Source organism: Galeopterus variegatus, unplaced genomic scaffold, assembly GCF_000696425.1.
Source record: "Galeopterus variegatus unplaced genomic scaffold, G_variegatus-3.0.2 Scaffold5385, whole genome shotgun sequence".
In the NCBI taxonomy this organism is placed as follows: Eukaryota; Metazoa; Chordata; class Mammalia; order Dermoptera; family Cynocephalidae; genus Galeopterus; species Galeopterus variegatus.
This window is the reverse complement of record NW_007731496.1, coordinates 100,982-122,390: the sequence shown is the minus strand read 5'-3', so window position 1 is coordinate 122,390 and position 21,409 is coordinate 100,982. Positions and strand designations below refer to the sequence as shown.

At 42.4% G+C, this 21,409-nt stretch overlaps 1 protein-coding gene across 1 annotated transcript in view; it reads right to left on the bottom strand.

Moving 5' to 3' along the window:
• The window catches only part of IARS (isoleucyl-tRNA synthetase), an 81,179-nt gene that overhangs the window by 44,351 nt on the left and 15,419 nt on the right, over positions 1-21,409 (bottom strand). The window contains exons 9-21 of the mRNA XM_008589342.1: positions 19,542-19,637; positions 17,090-17,212; positions 16,465-16,556; positions 15,745-15,843; positions 14,284-14,410; positions 12,607-12,680; positions 12,052-12,246; positions 10,282-10,368; positions 7,970-8,053; positions 6,739-6,883; positions 4,680-4,800; positions 1,682-1,773; positions 553-630 (exon numbers count right to left, since the gene is read on the bottom strand). Coding sequence (XP_008587564.1) covers positions 553-630; positions 1,682-1,773; positions 4,680-4,800; positions 6,739-6,883; positions 7,970-8,053; positions 10,282-10,368; positions 12,052-12,246; positions 12,607-12,680; positions 14,284-14,410; positions 15,745-15,843; positions 16,465-16,556; positions 17,090-17,212; positions 19,542-19,637 — 1,413 coding nt within the window. The remainder of the gene's footprint in view (positions 1-552; positions 631-1,681; positions 1,774-4,679; positions 4,801-6,738; positions 6,884-7,969; positions 8,054-10,281; positions 10,369-12,051; positions 12,247-12,606; positions 12,681-14,283; positions 14,411-15,744; positions 15,844-16,464; positions 16,557-17,089; positions 17,213-19,541; positions 19,638-21,409) is intronic.

The window sequence follows — 21,409 nt, the reverse complement described above, 5'->3', positions numbered from 1 at the left end:
TTACAACAATTATGGCAATCCACATTAAGACAAGGTATGTCTTACCTCAAACTGTAGATCCTCGGTCTAGATCCAAGGACCTTGACCTGTAACTGAACTGCCAGTGATTGTAAGAAAGAATCTAGTATTTCTTTCTTTTTGTCTTTTTTCGTGACCGGCAACGGATCACAACCCTCAGTGTCGCGCCCGTACCGGACCGGGACCGGCAACGGGATAGCAACCCTCGGTGTTGCGCCCGCACCTCGCTCAGCCAGTGAGCGGCCGGTCTGTATGTGGGATCCGAACCCTCGGCGGGAGCGCCACCGCGCTCCCAAGCGGCGCACTGTAGCAGTGCGCCACCGGGCTGGCCCCAGAATCTAGTATTTCTTAGACCTTACTTGACATATATTAGCAAAGAAGATTTCTGAAAAGGAACTAGAGATATAAGCTGTTGTAAAACTTTTATTTCTGGTGGAATAAACACAGAATAGACATAAAGGAAGGATGCTGCAGCAAGAGGGTACCATATGCAGCCCACAGGCCAAAGCATTCTATAGAGGGCCAACATCTTACCATAAGTCTGCACAGAGAAAGCAGAACACTAAACAAGGTTTCCAGGGCCATAATGCGATCCTCCCTCCCATTTTCACCCTGATGAATAAAAAAGCAACATAAACATTAAAATGCTGAAAAAAAGTGTTTATCACAGAAACAAATAAGGAGTTTATTTAAAAGAGGCAACCCAGAGAGCATGCAGCATACAGACAGGACACAGGGCAGAGCAAGAAGAAATGGCCACAAGCACAGTCTGTCTGGGGTGGTGCCATCACAGTGGCCCTGAAGATGAGTGCAGGAGCCACGACCAGGATGTGCGAAAATCGCCCCCCTAACACCACCGCACCTGAGGCCCAGGGGATGGGGAACGGCTCTGTAATGGGAGGTGAAACTGACTGTGGAACCTGAAGGCTGAAGGTAGAATGGATTCACATGCAACAGAGAGAAGCAGTTGCTAACAGAACATTTTAAAGTACCTTTAGGTAAGAATTTCTTACTTTAAAAAAAGTATAAGACTGGCCGGTTAGCTCAGTTGGTTAGAGCGTGGTGTTATAACACCAAGGTCAAGGGTTTGGATCCCCATACTGGCCAGCTGCTCCTCTCCTCCCCCCGAAAAATATACACAAAGGTACTTCGAAAAGTTCACATGAAGATTCATATTATCTTTTAATTCTACTGTGCATTTAAAAAAATCATGATACTAATTTATAGTAAGGAAAAATGTAAAGATAATTAAAAAAACCTCAACCATAATTAAGTTATTAGTGATAACCCCTGTAAACATTTCAGTATATGTCCTTCTAGATATATGTGTGTATACACATATGTATGAGAGTACTTTGAAAAGTTCATGGAAAGATTCATATTATCTTTTAATTTTATTCTTCCATGAACTTTTTGAAGTACCCTTGTATATTAACTCAATTAGTCCTCACAAAAACCTGAAAACTTGGGTACAATTTTACCGAGGAAATTGCAGCACTGAAAAGGGAGATCACTTAACCAAGATCACTCAGCCAATTAACAGCCAGGATTTGAAGGCAGGCAATTTGGCTTCACAGTGTGGACACATCGATATACATAGTTGAGCACTTTAGCTCTAAACTTAATACACTTTTTGCTTTTCCCAACAGCAGTCTGCACTTACCTTTAATCTTCTGCGGTTCATTCGGACATACCAATTGGTCAGAACATCCACAAACTTGACCAGGCGAGGCACCACAGTGTAAAGCCTGTAAGCTAAAAAAGTAAGACAAGTCAATCAGGCAGCAAGTCTGCACCAGGCCTCTGGGGTGGGGGAGGGCTGAATACCAAGTAGCCCCTTTCACCCAAGGGCCTCCACTTGTTAAGGACACAAGAACAAAAATAAACACAGCAGTCAAGGTATGTAGGAGTGCACATGAAACTACTCTGTGAACCACATGTGAACTCCCATTGGTCAGTGAGAAAAACTGAAACCCCAGTAAGCATGGCTCAGAGTCCAAGGTTGCCACCACACAACTCCTAGAAACATGTTCACATGGAGTAGTGCAATACAACAGCACTGATGGAGTTTGGATGTGTTGTTCCTGCCAAAACTCATGTGGAAATTTGATCCCCAATGTGGCAGTGCTGGAAACTGATTCGGTCATGGGGGCGGATCTCTAATGAATGGATAATAATTCTGTTATAGCAATATAAAGCGGACTAATACAAGCACCATCCAAAGCCCAGCTTTTTTCCATTGTAGTACACTGTACCTCAACTAAAAGGCAAACAAACAAAAAGCTTGACTTAGATGATAAGACGCATAGAATAGCCAGTGGTTCTCAGCCAGGGCAATTCCGGCCGGCAGGAGACACTTGGCAATGACTGGAGAGAATTTTGGTTGTCACGGTTTAGGGGGCGGGGGTTGCTACTGGTATCTAATTGGTGGACCAGGGCCAGTGGTTCTCAGCCAGGGCAATTCCGGCCGGCAGGAGACACTTGGCAATGACTGGAGGGAATTTTGGTTGTCACGGTTTAGGGGGCGGGGGTTGCTACTGGTATCTAATTGGTGGACCAGGGATTGCTGCTCAACCTCTTACAATGCACAACAGAGTCCCCACAACAAAGAATGATCTGGCCCAAGCTGTCAATAGTGCCACTATTGAGAAACTCTGGCATAGGCTATGAATAAAACAGAACAAGCTTTCTAAAGGTTAAAAATCAAGGAAAGAAATCTAAAGAAGGTAATGGAAAGAGTGAAGAGTCTTGAGGAATTAGAAGGATTTGAAGTGTCCCCTAGGGAACTCAGAGGGTAAATGGAAAAGTGCATTTAGCCAATCTTATTTGAGGCAAGGGTTATTTTAAGAATTCTCATTCACCTCCCTTTAACTGATAGTCTATACATACAAACACATGCCTCCACCAAAACCAAAATGAATTAAGACTAAAAGTTATAAACACACACAGTTTATATTGAGTTCAGTTAGTGTTAATGAGGCTCCTGGTCTAAGCTAATGAGGTGAGAAGTTGCAAAGGGCAGAGCTACTCTCTTCTGAGGTTCACAAAGACCAGAACCCAGGTGCTGGAGGAAGAGGCCCAGGCCAGTCATTAGCTTTTAAGTAAGAAATTAGCTCAGTCATTAGCTGGTCACCTGTTCCTAGACAGGTGAGTTCAGTGACTGAGGCCTATTCTGTCAAGAAGGAAGACAGTCTAAATTATTTCTAGGGTTCACTACACTTTTCCCCTTCTAGGAAGCTCAAGTTTCCTGTGCTCAGGTTTCAACTCATAGAGTAGAAGAGCCCCACGTACAATGGACACAGGATACATGAGATAGCAGCTCCTGCTGAGGTCATTGCTAGTCACTGCAAATTCCCCAAGGATGCCTCCCCTCCCAGTAAGGCCTCAGGCCCACACTGCTGATGAGGGAGCTGGTGCATGAAACCGACAGTCTGGCAGAGCTGGGACCTGAACTGAGGAATCTGGGTCTAGAGTCGGACTCTGACTACGCCTGGCCTATTGCACACAGCTCTCATCATGCAACAGACTGGGGAGACTGGGCACCTGCAGGGTCTCCAGACCCGGCTTCACGGGAGGAGTGGCAGCTGGTGCCTAAAGATGGCAGGGGCCTGGGCAACAATCCCACCACATTTCCCACTCACTCCTATCACTCAGGAGAGAAAGTGGACACAGCTGTGAGAGTGTCCCAGGAGAGAGCAGGAGCTCCTGGTGCTGCCCTTCCCAGGGTAGGAATCAGCCTCACACTCATTTACGTTTTCATTTATGTCAACTTGACCGGCAGCCTGACAGTCAGGATCCTTATTCATGTTTAAAAGGCTGAACAAGTCCTTCAGGGCAACTGATGAACAGTCCTTTAGTGTGAAGTGTAGCAGCACTCCAGGGAGAGCTACATACCGGTGACCAGACTAATGCTGCCCTTGCCCAACAGCACCCTGTCCTCCTCCTCTGCTGCCCTCTTTCCCAGGCCATCTCATGTGTCCTAGTCAATGGTTATATCCATCTCAAACCTGAAGGAAGCCAACACAATCTACTATCCCAAACTGTCTAAAACCAAACCCATTGTTGTTAGGTAACAGAAATATGGGGAAACATCTACCTCATGATTGCTTTTCTGAACTTTCTAATTCTTCCAGAATGGATAGGGACTAGTTATTTAATAATGAAAACAGAAAAGGATAAATAAAAAATGTATTAATAACAAGTACTACTTATTACCTGCTATCTGTCAGCTACTTTATGTAAATCATTTCTATTTAAGCCTAACAGTAACTCTACCAGGCATTCTGCAGATAAAGAAATTGAAGCTCACAGATTTAAGGCAACTCTCCAGATAGGGAAGAAGTGGTAGAATGGGGTTTTGAATCCATGGCTGTCCAACTCCAAAGCCTGTGCTCTTGTGTGGAGGGGTGAGGCAGCCTGAATGCCGCACAGAGACAGAATTCCCCATGGCCTACAAACAAACACACTTCTACAATTAACAAGCCTTAACAAAACTGTATTTGAGAGGATGAAGGAAATAATTATCTATTATTCTGTATCTCTCAAAATTTTCTCTATATAAATTTCCTATTTATAAAGAGAAACAGTTAAATATCAAAAGGGCCATTATAATGAGAATAAATAGTCCTTATTCCTGGGAGGATAGCCCAAGAGAGACTTACCTGCCATCTCGGTCTCAAAGAACCCAACAAGTGACTGCATGAAGGACAGGATCCACCGGTCTGTAATGTTGGGGCTTTCTCTAACCGTGTTCTCATTGTAGAGGAATTCCACTTCTTCCTCCTACGAACGATTTAACATTACATAAACTGAAAGAAGTAGCAAAAAACCAAAAACCCCAGACTCTGCTGGCAATCTAAATTTTTGATTCTCAGCAATATTTTTAAAATAAGCATTAACTTGGAACATTAAGTCCTTGATTAATTATATATATATATATATATATTTGTGTGTGTGTATGACCGGTAAGGGGACCGTAACCTTTGGTTTGGTGTCACCCGCACCGCGCTCAGCCAGTGAGTACACTGGCCAGCCCTATATAGGATCCAAACTCGTGGCCTCAGCGCTCCCAGCGCCGCACTCTCCCAAGTGAGCCACAGGGTCGGCCCCTTGATTTTGTGTGTGTGTATGACCGGTAAGGGGACCGTAACCTTTGGTTTGGTGTCACCTGCACCGCGCTCAGCCAGTGAGTACACTGGCCAGCCCTATATAGGATCCGAACTTGTGGCCTCAGCGCTCCCAGCGCCGCACTCTCCCAAGTGAGCCACAGGGTCGGCCCCTTGATTAATTATATTTTTTGAGTGAAATGAAGAGAATTTAGGAAAAAATTACTTCTCTGTCATCAAAGAGTAATTATGAATTGAGAGATAGTCTAAAATCTTGTTAGATGCAGGGTTTACTTACTTTAATCCTAAGGAAGAAAGGACAGTAAAGCTGTCTAGGATTGAATGATTGTACACAAACTGAAATTAATTTCTATGCTGAAGCTGTTCATTTTATCTAGAATGCTCTAGTCTACCTTCCTTTTGCTTTGCAAAATCCTCCTTGATCCTAAAGGCCCATTTCACCCATCCCTGCTCTGCAAACAGCACTTACTGCCCACTGTGGTTCTCAGATAGCACCTTCACCAAGCTGGCAGGGCAATGGGAATGCAACTCTTCCCCTGGGTTAAAGTACCTGATGCAGTCTCCATCTTGCTGCTATGCCCAGACAGGCCCCAGCTGTAGTCAGGTGTAATCCAGCCTGTATTCCTGAGTCCCACACCATTGGAGGCTTAAAGAGTGCACTGCCTAAGGACTATCGGCCCTACCTGGCACAGAGCCACATGTATAAGTGGCAGGACTGAAAAGAGAGGAATAACACTGGTAGACTGAAGAAGATGCCTGCCTTTCTCAATTCCCAGGGAAAAGTCCACCTTGGTAGGGTCAGGTGAACACTCTATATCCTCATTAGCAGAACAGGTCAAGCCCAGAGGTGGCAGAAATGAGTGACTTGCCTATTGGGTTGGGGAAGAGCAGAACTCAGCTCTCCCACCAGGGCCTGGGACTGCTCGAGCAGGAATAAAGTCATATGTTCATTCAATAGTAACTTACTAGCAATTCTACTTGTGAGATGCTGGAGATAAGAAGATGAGCAGTATTGGGGCCCTGACCTGAAACTTGGTCTTGAAGTGCATAAAGCAACATGTGCAGTGAAGGTGATGGGCCCTGACAGTGGTCAATTGGGGGACAGGGGAAGTGGCCCCAGAGCAAGGGCTTCTTAAGATGGGACTACTGAATGAACAGGTAACTGCTCTGAGGGGCATTGCAACTGTTATTTTTGATCCTAACAACCCATTGAGAACTGCTGTCACTTTCAGAGTCTCAGCCTAAATGCCACCCCACAGAGTAGCCTTCCCTGCCCATCCACCTCAAGTAGTCAGCCCCAGCCTCTGTGACTCTGCTCTCCACCAGGTACTCATGGTCTGACAGCCGCTGTCTACTGTCTCCCAATTCCCCCCACCCCACTGGCTCCATGAAGGGAGGGGCACCTTACTCAACACATGCTCCTGGCATAGCTTGGGGCCTCAGACACCTGTTGCACCTCCCTATACAGCCTCCCCATGGATCTGGATCCCCCCCACTCCCCAGCAATGGACAGCAGAGAACAGTCGTCTTATGTTTTGCATGGAGATAACACGGAGGCACCTCAGGCACCCCCACAGCCCACCATGGTCCACACCTTCTGGAGCCGCAGGATGTTCTGGATGAAGAAGCGATACGCGTTGTACCACGGGAGCAGCACATCCTTAAGGACATCCCGCACACCCTCCTCCTTAAAGCGGAGGTTTTCTGCCCTCACCACAGGGGAGTTAATCAGATATAATCTGGAAGAGGGAGAAAAATTACACAGAAGACGTACATAGAGAGTAAACCAAATGTTACTACTTGATATATTGAGAGGGCAAGATTAAAATTACTTTTTCCTACACACAAGGGGGAAATTATAAATACTCTTCAAATGGTCAATTTAAAACTCACAAAGCTCTTACTTTGTGTAAGAGATATAGCTACTTACAAATGAATGCATGTAACCCCACATCAAAATATGGCACTGCACCAGCATAGAAGCGCTTCTTACGCCAGTCTCACCGCAGGGTCAAGGGCAGCATGCCAGCAGCAAGAGGAAGGCAGCCAGGTCCTCCTCAAGAGCTGCTTCCTCCTTCCCACAGGCACTGCCTGCACCCCATTGTGTGTGGACACAGGGGTTCATGAGAAGCCACAGAGTCCAAGTCTAAACATCCTATGGGGCAGCCCCCCTCACAAAGAACTGCCCAGTCCAAAGGCCAACAGTGCCAAAGGCAGGTCTAACTGAGAGTGCTGTGACAGCCCCACTAACCACTCCTGGGTATCACAGGTACTGTTTGAAGGCACTCAGTAACAGCCTGGGCATGGGCCTTGTGTCCTTGTCAGTGGACACTGAACAAGACCTTTAGGTCCCTTTCAACTTGAACCCTGCGTGATATCATGATTATGACTATTTCAAGCAATGGCTGAAATTTCCTCTCAAAGCTTTCCAATATTAGTTTCTTATTTGCTCTAGCATAAGTATATCTCATATGACTCTGCAAGTGTCAAATTAAAATAAATTATGAAAGAATTCTAATACCAACAAGAGAGGGAGCCTGGAGATAAAGGCAGCCAGCAACCAGGCTGGGGAGGACTTGGGTGAGACCCAGCACAGGTTCTCTTCCTCAAATGACCTCCAGGTTTGAACATGTCTTTATTATTTAGGAAACTATATTTGGGATTTAAAATCAACAACCATAACAATGTAACATTAATGTTTTCACATAACAGAGATACATTTTAAAAAGCCTAATTATAAATCAATTTAGGAAATGTGATTAACAGGATGACGAATGCTTACATAAAAACAACTGGTACACACTAAGTAGAGCACTGGTTTGTACCTGAGGGCGTCAGCACCATATTTATGGATGATGGAAACCGGATCTGGATAATTCTTCTTTCGTTTGCTCATTTTTTGGCCATCACTTGTCAAACAAAAGGGAGATGCCAATTAACTCAACATCACAGTCGATCGTTATATATGGATATAGATTAGTTGCAAATAGGAATACATAAAGGCAAATGGGAAGGAGACACAAGATATAAGCTAGTGTTAAAGAAGAAGGTAGTTTTTTTTTTTTTTGTCCTTTTTGAGACCAGCCGCACCGCGCTCAGCCAGTGAGCGCTGTGAGCGAACTGGCCATCCCTATATATGATCCTAACCCGTGGCGGGAGCGCTGCTGCACTCCCAGTGCCGCACTCTCCCGAGTGCGCCACAGGCTCGGCCCAGAAGGTAGTTTTTTTAACATTTGTAAACTTTTTGAATGTCACAGTAAGTCCACAGGGAAGCTTCAGGGTAGGCTACAGCAGGAAGGTATCTCAGCATTTATTCCAGAGAAATGAAAACTTACATTTACATAAAAACCTGTAAACGAATGTTCATAGCAGCTTTATTCACAATCATCAAACACTGGAAGCAACCCAGATGTCCTTCAAGAGGTGGGTGGTTAAACAAACTGTGTATACCCACACTGTGGATGACTACTCGGCAATGAAAAGGAATGAACTCCTGATATGTGCAACAAATGAATTCTCCAGGGAATTATGTTGACTGAAAACAGCCAATCTCCCCAAACTAGACACCATATGATCTATTTATATAACATTCTTGAAATGACAAAACCACAGAGATGAAGAACAGATTAGTGGTTGCCAGGGACTAGGGATGAGGGTAGAAGAGAAGGAGGGGTGGGTGTAGTTATAAAAAGGGCAACAGGAAGCATCCTTTTGGTGCTGAAACCATTCAGTACCTTGACTATGCTAGTGGATACAGAAACCTGCACACGGGATGAAACTGTATACAAGTAAATACACACAGGCAAATGAGTATACGTAAAACTAGGGAAATTTGAATTAGATAGATGGACAATGTCCCGGTTGTGATATTATATGGTAGTTTTGCAAAATGTGAAAATGGGCAAAGTATACAAAGGATGTCTATTATTTTTCACAACTGCATGCAAATCTACAATGATCTCAATAAAAATTCCAATTAAAAAAAACCCCAGCGGATTGTAGAGCCAGACTGTCTGTGTTTAAAACTTGAATTTACCACTCATTTGCTGGCAAGTTACTTCCTCAAACATCAAAAAGGGATAATTATAGGACTCAATTCAAATGGATCTGAGGATTACATGAGTTAAGACATGTAAATATGCACAACAGGGCCTGGCAAAGAATAAGAATGCACCAAATGTTAGATTTGTTAAATGTCATCCTCTTCACATGGCACATGACTCAGGGTATCTGCGTTGGTAAATGTTTTATTTTTATTATTAATGACTAAAGGTAATGCAAGCAAAGGAAAAAATGAGATTCCCCTCCAATACTAAAAAGTGGGAAATAATACTCAGTAGGAGGAAGAGTTTTCGGTGAGGGGAGAACGGGATCTGGTGGTGAAGTACCCAGGACGAGCCCGATGTGGCTCTCACTAGCTATTGGTTCTGGCAGTTGAGGTCTTCAGAGCCCTCATATGTTAAAAAGATGACAAAAAAGACCCACACTAAAGGACTGATGTACAGAATAAATAAGATCTACAAGCAAAAATGCTTCCTAAAATGCTAAGTACTCATAAATATTATTTGATCAGCCGTAATATCACTAGTAGCATTAAACTGCTAACAGTAACAGTCTAAAAGGTCCCCCCCTTTCTCCTTCATCAGGCTTAGCTCTCACATACTCCTCTTTGAGAAACAGTGGAGATGTGTGAAGACACAATGTTGAGAATGGAAATGTAGACAGGACAGGAGTTTCAATGAAAAGGAACAGCAGCAAGAAGCAGCAAGTTCGTAATATCACTAGTAGCATTAAACTGCTAACAGTAACAGTCTAAAAGGTCCCCCCCTTTCTCCTTCATCAGGCTTAGCTCTCACACACTCCTCTTTGAGAAACAGTGGAGATGTGTGAAGACACAATGTTGAGGATGGAAATGTAGACAGGACAGGAGTTTCAATGAAAAGGAACAGCAGCAAGAAGCAGCAAGTTTAAGACTAGAAGGGAAAAAAGAGCAGGATCAGAGCTGGAATCTAGTGTTCCCAAACTCCTCTATTCGGAAATAAAACATGGTTAGGTCCAACCAGAGCGTGCCTCCTTCTGGGTACAAGAGCAAAGGGTATCGGAACTGGAACTAGTCACTACAGAGAAGTACACCTGCCTTGCCAGGACGAGCCCATTCACAATCACGTTCTTGAAAGGTGGTTTTCCAAAGAGAGCTGTGGCCAGAACCAGCAGGGTGTAAAACCTGAAAAAATCAACTGTTCAGTAAAAAGAGAAAAAGGAGTCCAAGCACACAAAAAAACACACTCTGTATTTGCTTACTGAACTGAATTCCTATTTTTGATAAGTTATATTTCTTGATAATTACTTAAAGCAATGGTTCTCAATCCTGGTCACATGTTAATATCCTTCGGGGATTGTTGAAAATAACTGACACACCAGACTCACCACAGACCAATCACATTAGCGCTTCTGATTTGAAAATATAAAACTTGCTTTATTTAAACTAAATAAATGTCTGGAGTGATGTACTGACTCTTCCTCTCCTACCAGGACACCCAGCAAGCTGAGGAACACCGCTCTTCTCTCAGAAGACAATGTGCAGCCACAAGGCAGCATTTGGGCAACCTCCGAGGACCACCTGGAAGTGCCTGGCTGACATGAAGGACGTTTGTCACTTTTTGCACAAGATCAGACAATATGATGACGAAAGATACAAAAAGCACTCTCATCCAAAAATCAAAAGGTAGACAACAGGGACATAAAAATGCTTTTATACTCTCAGATAGTATGTATCTCATTAATGTGCTAGCTAGCTTTCACTGAAATAACTCTATCACATCCCTCTGCTGTCCTGGGGATGACACTCTCCTACCACCCTGACCTGGTGCTTCACTCCAAGAACATCAGGGGACATGAACTGATGAGGAGGAGACCAGACTCCATGCTTAACCTAAATGCCTGTTCGGACTTCCCTCCCAGTTCCAATAAGGGTTGGGAGGGCCCCTGATGCCCAGGAGAGGCAGCCCAGGCCTGAGGGAAGGGGAAGGGTGACCACAAGGATACAGGAACGATATAGGACCCATAAGAGGACTGTTAACAGCTGCTAGACTTCACCACTCCTCAGATGAACAAGCTCATGGGTAAATCATCTGGCCCTCCTTAAAAACAGAAATATGTTCCTTATTGCTATTCCTATAGATAAATAAATTAGAATCTGAAGATAGTACACCTCAGAATATTAAGGCTTGAATTCAATGATTACCATGGGCTGTAAAAGCAGAAAATGACACCAACAATTCCTTAAACACATCCCTGTAGAAACATTACTAATAAATGTATAATTAGAACCTGGGCCAGCAAAACTTATCCATGAGAAAAAGGTCACCGACTCACACTTTTCCAATTAAGAGGATGAGCATACTGCTTTAAATAAGGTACCAAACAAAATCAATGCCATAATCCTTTCTCCATATATACATATTTTTAAAATCTGTATTTTTCAGAATGTTAGTTTACAAGATACTCAACATCTGAGCAGATTTCCAACTATCCCCCAAATTTCTAGCACCTAATCTATTGTCTTTATGTAAATATTCATTCAACATCCGAATAAATATTTGTAGTAAAGAAGCTAAGAACACATATTGTTTTGTATCACTTAAACTTCTAATTTAACACATATACTCCAAAATGTCAGTGAAATAACTTAAACTGTAGAAGTACAGCCCTACTATAGTGAGAGACGCCCATGCAAAAGGCACTTAATGCCATTCTCAGCCGTAAGGGCATAGAGCAGGAACAAAGCTTGTCTTATTGGCCACAGTCTCTCCAGCACCCAGTAGATAAATAGTAAGCACTCAGTAAAATACTCACTAAATAAAATAAAAATCAATAAAATGCTTGACAAAGGAACAAGGGGGCATACCATCCTCTGGTTTGGTCGATGCCTTCAGCAATGAAGTCTGCAGGAAAAGTGTCTTCAAACTCCCTCTTACTTTCAAATGGATAATGAACCTGAGCATAAGGCATGCTGCCACTCTCGAACCAGCAGTCAAACACTTCAGAGATGCGGTGCAACGACCCCTTCCCACAGCGTGAAGGGATGGTCAGGTGGTCAATGCTAACAAACAGAAAAACAGCCATTTCTATTAATTTTAAGCACAACAGAACTTGCAGTTTAATTGCCAATAGGAAACATAGAGTCCTGACAAGATACTACAAGCATTTGCAAACAGAAATGTCTGCAGGACACAGAGCAGGTCCCAAAGACTTCCGGATAGCACCATGAGTCTTTAATCTGTTATGCATCAAAGCCACCCAATATTTCACCCAAGGACAAAGGCCACATTACCGCAATATGACATGAGTCATCAACAAAGCAATTCAGCAAACTAGTGATTTCCAGTGTAACCTGCTACAGAGATCACATCTTCACAGAAGGATGATAAGATTGAAGTCATGCAAACATTTGGAAACTGACCTCTCTCTGTGGAGATCTGAGATCTTTGCTCCTGACAGCTCTTCAAGTTCTGCCACTGATCCAATGCATACTACCTGCCAAAAACAAGGTGAAAAACAGGAGCTCCTTAGAGCCACAGAGATCACACTGAGTTAATATATGTAGCGGACATGTTTAGTTTTAGAAACTTTGATTTTCTCTAAAGGCTCATTAACATACCAATCTGGGCTGAAGGTGGCTTACGCCTCATGGAAGACACAGGTCAGTCTCTGAAAAGGTGAGTGCAGACTTTGCTACTTAGTAACCCACCTCTATATCAGAGCGAGTCCCCTACCTGGAGAGGATTTCAAACATTTGTTGCCATCATTTCAACAGTTATTTCTTGAGGGTTTACTCTCTGTAAATCTTTGCCAAAATAACCCGTGAAATGCCTTAGACTACTGCTCTAAGGCATCCTTAGTTCTCTATATCAGAGCGAGTCCCCTACCTGGAGAGGATTTCAAACATTTGTTGCCATCATTTCAACAGTTATTTCTTGAGGGTTTACTCTCTATAAATCTTTGCCAAAATAACCCGTGAAATGCCTTAGACTACTGCTCTAAGGCATCCTTAGTTTCTTCCTATCATCTGAATCTGGCTCCTTAATCTGGAATCTTCCCAAGACAAAGGTAGAACTAAATTATTGTGCTTGGACCAGATCAAAATAATCAGACTAAATCACAAGATGTTAGGATTATGCCCGGGTAAGGAGCTGAGAGATGATGCTAGTTGGGGCATTCAGAATGGAGGCCGTTTTGACAGGATCCTCTGTGGGTTTTCACCCAGGGGGCTTTTGCTACCCAGTGAACACCCATGGCCTCTTTCTCTGCTCTTCCTGTTCAGTACTGAAAAGTCTTCTGTTCCAGCTACTTCACAGTTGTCTTTCAGGTCCCTACAAGAGATTTACTAAGGTCCCCTGGGCACTGTGGCTCATCACTGCTATAATGCTGTCAGCATAGGACAGAAGGCTCTGTCACAGAAATATATCAATCTCTCTCTCTATACATATATACATGACATGATTTTAGAAGGTAAAGGTCTGCAATGCTTTGGTAAATTCTTTCTCAAGTTTTCCTTTTTCATCATCTGTAAGGTCAGTTTAACACCTTAAGTTAATACTATGATAATGCAAGGAGGAAAAAAGAGATCAGAGCGAGTCAAGAAAAAAAACTTATTGTGTGGATTTCCCAAAGAAAAATACAAACTGTGTTTCTAAAAACTGTAATTAAAGTAAAGGAAAGTAAAAATAAATAAAAAACCCTAAAAACATTCTTATTTTAGGGCCGGCCCGGTGGCGCACTGGAGAGTGCGCCGCTTGGGAGCGCGGCGGCGCTCCCACCAAGGGTTCAGATCCCATGTGGAGACCGGTTCCCGCTCACTGGCTGAGAGTGGTGTGGGTGCAACACCGAGGGTTGCGATCCCATTACCGGTCAGTAAAAAAGACAAAAAGGAAACAAACAAACAAACAAAAAAAAAACATTCTTATTTTATGTTATGATTCTTGGAAGGAATAAAGAAAAAAAAAACAAACAAAAAAAACCCAGATGAAATAAGATAGGGATAAAGAAAAAATAAACCATATTCTTTTATACCATATTAGGCGGCATGAACAAAATGCTTCAGCAAAATCAACACAAGGAAACACAAGCCCCACCTCACCTCTTCCAGGTCATCACTGACCCACAGTGGGATGGGGGTGCCCCAGTATCTGTTTCTGGAAATTGCCCAGTCACGTGCATCTTTCAGCCAATTTCCAAATCGCTTTTCTCGCACAAACTCTGGAACCCTGCAATAAACAGACCGGATGACCAATCATAAAAGATAATAATGCTCTTTGCACCAAACATTCTGGAAACGCTGAACTCGCTGCTAGAACGGCTTCTAAAGGGACAGCACCAGCACATGCAACAATTTGTGCTGATATTGATGCCCTGCATCAAAGAGAAAACCCCACAGCATGCACGCTTCCCACAACCTCTCCTCCAACTGGGGACTACCACAGACCTCTTACTAGTCACCTCGAACCAGCCAACCTTGTCCACTCAACTCTGTTCTTCAGTCATTCACGTGGTAATGGTTTTACTGAAACTCAGCAGCATGGGCTCCAAAAGGGTCAGGTGACTGGTTGCTGCTCTGCAGCCCTCTCCAATCTCCACTTTGGTCATCCCTGGCCATGCACTTTTGGCTCCAGCAATGAGGCAAGTTCCCTAAAATGTGGCCTCTCACCATACTGCCTATGCCTGGGCCTTCCCTGTGCTGTGTGGCCTTCCTTCCCTTTACCTTCTCTTCCATTCCCGACTCCCAGTGCTCCTACTGCCTCTGACTGAAGAATGACTCCTTATCTCTGGAGGATCAGCTTTGCAGGACTCCATCCCAAGCACAAGGCTGAGTCAGGACACCCCAAGGCTCCCAGATACCCTCTTTGAGCCTTGGGCACTGCAGTTACTGTCCTGTATTATAAAGACCAGTTTATATGTCTTCACCCCCTCATCGCTATCTTACTAAGATTATACACTTAGTATCGTATACATTATGTGAACTAATGAGTATACTAGTTATAAAAATGGAAAAACTGCTTTTTGAGAAGTCAGGATCACTTTGCTAGGAAATATTAGAAAGTTGCTGTTTATAACCATTTCCTTTACTGCCCTGAAATTCTCCCCATTCTCCCAAACTCAAATGCCATTTTTTAGTCTAGTTGGGTCCTTATGGGAAGTAAGAAGTACTTATTACCTGCTAAAATTCTCAGTGAAAAAACGTTCTTCTGAAATATAGAGATTCAAGCCTTGCTTCATTTTGCATGCAGAGGCTGAAGTGACACCTTTTGGGCTATCACCTAAGGGTCAGTTATCAGCTAGGGAGAGCAAAGTCTTCTGTGCCTAGGTGTTTTCCATGAAGCCAAGTGCATGAGGTATCACTGACTCCAGTACCAACAGTAGTAAGTATGAATGGCTTTTGCAGGTACATCCAAAAATAATGTTCATCCTAAAAATGACTGTTATTTAAGGCTAAAAGACTTTGAGATTGCAGCAAGATTTTTTCCAAAGTCATTCCATCCTGTAAACCAAATAAATTGCAGTTGACAAAGGATGGTATGAAGAGACAAATCTCACTGCTCACCAGTAGCACAGGTCATTGTTCTTCAGTAGCTGGTCCACCATGTGCTCCACTCGCACAAACCAACTGGGCACTGCTTTGTAAATAAGGGGAGTGTCTGACCTGGGAAGCAGAAACACAGACGTAGCTGGTCAGACAGACACACAGGCACCTGGGGTAAGACTGACTTTTAGTCCCTTACTGACAGCACCACCACCTACTTGGCCTTCTGCTAATATTAATTTTTATTACAAATACAAACATCTAAGTCTTCAAAATCGCTCATTTCCCTCCATGATATGAAGAAAAGCAAAAGCTAATAAGAAAACAAGACTAGGAAGAAAAATATAGCTCTGCCGGTGACAACTGTCAAGGAAATGATGTCAGCTTCAGCATGGGAGAGGAAATGTGGTAACTGAATATGATACTATTGGACATTCCATTTTTACCCACATCTTTACAGCATGGTCTTATATGAAAACTTGATATCCCATTAAGTTTATCAAATTCTATTACAAAATGTTAGAGATGTTCCTCATTCTAAAAAATGTGGCTCCAACACAAAACAGATTTATACATGTCTATTTTTCTCACACAACTCCTGAGAAAAGAGACAACTTTATAAAACTCTCCTAAACATGAAATAAGAAGGCAGTTTCCAAACACTAACTGTAAAGGTACAAATGAGATAGACATCACAAATACAAAGCTCTAGCTATAAATACAGTCTTCATTTATGCTCACCTCCAGCAGAAAGGGTAGCTGTGAGTGAAGGTGCCGGCAACCAGAAGTCGGCCTTGTTCCTTCAAGATCCGGATGATATTTTTGTCAGCATCCTGTTGAAAAAATTAAAACTTAGCCATTAAAACACCCTACAATACTTAGTAACAATCTACTATTAAAATCTGGTATTTTGTTATGAATAAAAGGCACAACTAACAAATTATTAAAAAATACTCTGTCCATTTTTTAGTCACTGTATAACCTTAAGTACTTTTTAAGAACATTCTATAATATTTGAGGTAGTGAAGTTTCAATCAAAAATGATTACCCCAATGTCACAAAGCTACTTCATGAGATACAAATCAGACTCCTACCCGGAAAGTACACATGTTTCATCTACGGATACTAGGCCCTCTGAATGTAGCTGATAATATCTATCTATCTTTGCTGATTTTATGTGCTGAAACAAAACGAAATGAAAAGAACTTCACGGATGAATTATAATACGATTATAAATGATGAGGAAGATTTATAAGGAGTTGCATTAATTTTCCCACTGGAAAAAAAAAAAAAAGAAAAAGAAAAACTGATTGATGAATGAAATACAATGGAACCAACACCCTTCTGTGTCAAGCACATTACAGACCTTCACATATTGTCCCGAGAAATGTGTCACTTCTGCTGTGAAGCAGCCTGAAGAATCCACAGGGCAAACAGGGAGTGAGTCTTTCTGAATAATGTTGTAGTCCACACAGACCCGATAATCATCCTGGAAAAAGGCAAAGGGGGGAGGGGGAGCAAAGAACAAAACAGCCTAAATATGGGTATGGGGAAGAAGGTAAGCATGAGGTGACAGATTCATAAGGAGATTTTTCAATATTCTGATACACATGCAATCAACATCACCCTCTTAACTCAAGCACCCATTCAGAGAATCAGAGCCTCTGAGCTGAACAGTAGACCATCCTGCCCAGTTTTCCCAACCACTATTTCACAGACCCCCACATACAGTAGAGTATCCACTAAGAAGACAGTTGACACAGTAATATTTTAAAACTGAATAAAATTTGATTTGTAACAGCAGCACACATGTACATCTGCAAAATGAAAAGTACATATAGGTGTAAGGCATGAAGCCTGATGTATTCATGGACTTCCATCCTGTCAAGAAATACCACAAAGGATGGCCACACTGATCTAAATCCGAAGCATGCACTTTACAAATAAGTAAACTGGGCTTCAGGGGGCACAGCTCACTAGGTTACACCATGATGCTTCAGGACTATATTTTGAAGAGTGTTAATGACAATTAGAGCAAACGCTTACAAAGCTCTATGTCAGACAGTGCTGTGAGCACTTAACCAAATCAGTTCATTTAAACCTCACAATGAGCCTGCAAAGAAGGTAGACAGATATAGTAGGTTTTCACCAGGTGCTCCCCTTACATGAACCGCAATTGTCCCATTTTACAGATGAGAAAGCAGAGGCATGAAGAAAGAACTCAGCTGCGATATGGCACTGCTAGGATTCAAAACCAAATGGCCTGGCTCCAAAGTCTAGGGTCTTCCACTGTGCTATGCTGCCTAAATCTAAAATTAAAGAGACTGTCTTAGGTTAGTGAAACAACACTCTGGTCTGACTCTAAGACAAACTGGAAAGCTGATGTGCTGCTAGCCTGGACATATGTTCACCTCTTGCTGTGCTGAAGCCACCTGGCACAGTGTGACGTGGGCATGTAAGTTGAACACGATGGCACCCAAGTGCATAGATTTTGCACAGATCACACACCGCATTGCCTGGTGAAGACAAGCACAGTAGGTCTCTCAAAAATGTTTACCAAATGGGGTAAAAGGCTGTAGTTTAAAGAATTGACCTTCTATAACATTAACCTGCATAGCATTCAGGACAGAGACATGAGGTATAAAGATCGTTAATGACAAATACCCACATTTAGAAAGAAAAAATAGACTATAATTCAAAATCAAGAAGTTATCTTTTTATTATCTACTATCACGGAGTAGCCACACTAGCTGACCCTAAAATTATTGTTATAAGGCTACACTCTAACCAACTGAGCTAACTGGCCAGCCCTATTATGAACAACTGATATTTGATTAGTTTCTAAAACTCTTTAAGTAGTATTATTTAGAATCTTCCATCAAATGTGAATACGAACTAAGTATTAGGTGGTTTTAAGAAATTGTTCATTTTAGGGGCTGGCCAGTTAGCTCAGCTGGTTAGAGCATGGCGTTGATTAACACTAAGCTCAAGGGTTCAGATATCTGTACCACCCAGCTGCAAAACAAAAACAAACAAACAAACAAAATGTTTATTTTATTGGGTATGAATAACAATGGTATGGTGACTACATTAACGTAAAAGTCTTTATCAGTCAGAGATGCATCTGGAGTTGTACAGATAAGAGATGATGTTCAGTGCTTGCTTCAAAATCCTCCAGCCAGAATATAAGACATGTGAGGGAAGGAGGGAGAAAACAAGATAGGTAAAACGGGATTCTTTAAATGTCGATAATTAACGGAGATAGATGTGAACATAAGGATTTACTATATTTTCTTCTGTGTATGTTTGAACATTTCCGTAATAAATATCCCTGCAGAGATTAAGCATGAAAGCAAAATGACAAATGGAGACAGACTAATGGTATTACCCCCGAGAACAAAGTCACATTTCAAAGCCTTCTCACCGACAAAATGGTTGAGCTCAGAGGGGCTCGCAGGTGCTCCATGGGAGGTACCCTGGCGGCAGTGACCATGAGGGACTCTTTACTCTTACATGAGCTGAACACCACGTGTTTTTGATTCCGTTGAATCCTCACAGTTGTCCCAATAGACAGGTAGTACCACCCCACGTCACAGAAGAGGAAAAGGAAGTCCAGACAGGCTAAGAAACTTGCCCAGGTACTGCCCTTTAGTGGCAAAGCCATGATTTAAGGTGAGGGCTGGTTTATTCTACAGCATGTGTGGCCCCCCTGGTCTAAATGAGTGAAGAGTGTGATGAGACACACGACTCGGCATCCCATGAAGAGCGGGCACTGACATTTACTTCTCAAATATGTTTATAAGACTTATGCTACTCACAGCACCGAAGTAAGGGGCTTGGTGCACAACCCCCGTGCCTTCTTCCTCCCTCACATAGTTGTCGACAAGCACAGTGAAAGCACCATTCTCTTTACACTGGAAAAGAATGAATGAGACATTGCTGTACCATAATGTTAACTCATAAATCTTTGGTAAGAGCCTCAAGAAAACTTTCAACGTATAAATTATTTTCAGAAATAGAAAAGGCAGAATAATTCAGGTTGGTAGCAAACATGTTAATTCAATACATCTTTTCTATGAATAATGACTCTCATTTATAAATGAAATAATAATCTGAAGACCTACAGATAAAAATTTCTAATTTCCTTAGCCACAAAACTAGTTTTTTTCATTAGTTCTCCCTACCCTACTCTTGCCCCAGCATACAGTTTAGCGTACAGTCTCAGAAAATGTGCTCCCTATTTACTTCCTGGTACATTTTTGATTACCGAATAAGCTTTGCTTCTCTTCTTCCTTTAAACCCAGCTCAAATTATTCAGTCATAAATGGCAAAGCTTGAAAAAAACAGGTGGGGGAGGTGAAAGTAATACGTTCTCATTACAGGTACTCCACCCACTGCAAGACTTAAGAAAAATGTGTCCAATTTGATTTTTTTTGCTACTGCAATAAGGATAAGTTAATACATATAATGCTAGAAGGCCTACATTTTCTACCTTCATCTCTTCTTTCCCTATACCCTTTGTTTCAGCCAAATGGCCCTTTGCTGTTCTACCAGTCTGTGTTGGTAAAAAGTACTGTCACAAATGACTGTCACATTTAATATCTATCTTGTGAAAAAGGTATTAGTATTCCCATGTTTTAAAAATATTCTGGCTCTATTTGCATTTCACAGATGAGCAAACTCAGAACAAAGATTAAATGGCTCATCCAAATCATACTACTAACAGTGATCAAGTCAGGACCTGAAACAAGGTCTTCTAATTCCAAATACAATTTTATTTTCAACTATATCATAGCACTGTGCTTCTCTGGTACTTAAAACTAAACTTGAAAAATTACCATAAAATTTTAATTGCTGTAACCCAAATCACCTTGAAATATTTGAGGTGTGGTATGACAGATGCTAAAAGGTGTGTCTTCAATAGTTTAAACCTGGAGAGAGAACATTTGGGTCCTCGGAATCAGATGGACCCTCAGTGATCCCAGAAGTATCTCACTGGCTGTAACTGCAAAGGAAGAAAGCTCCACTGATCTCCCCTCTCAGGGTCCATCTCTGGGTCCTACCAAGACAAGGCTGGGTGGCCTCCATACCAGGTCAGCAGAGCTGCAGTGCTGCCTCCCATGCAGCGCCTACTGTCACACCTTCACCTGACATTCCAGAACACCTCCATTTTAAGTGTATTATCAGATGATTTTGTCCAAGTCAAAGAATTTGTAGTACCTGTCTAAAATTCACTGAAAGTCTCAGATATTTCAGTGGATAGGTGTCATGTACCTTAATTAAATATGTACTGAGTGCATTTTCCAGACGGATCCCTGACTTAACCTAAAGTTCTTTCTAGTGTGTCCATGTGTGTTTTTCTGAAGGTTGGACTTTCCGCAGGTTCTCAATAGTGTCTGTAACTCAGGAAGGTGAAGAGTCAACAACCAATTTTCAAATATGGATCCCTTACAGCAAAATGATATACAACTCAGGGCCGGCCCATGGCTCACTCGGGAGAGTGTGGTGTTGATAACACCAAGGCTACGGGTTCGGATCCCATATACAGATGGCTGGTTCGCTCACTCACTGAGCGTGGTGCTGACAACACCAAGTCAAGGGTTAAGATCCCCTTACCGGTCATCTTTTTAAAAAAAAAAAAAAAAAGATATACAACTGAAAAGATACTGGCACATTACCATAGTTT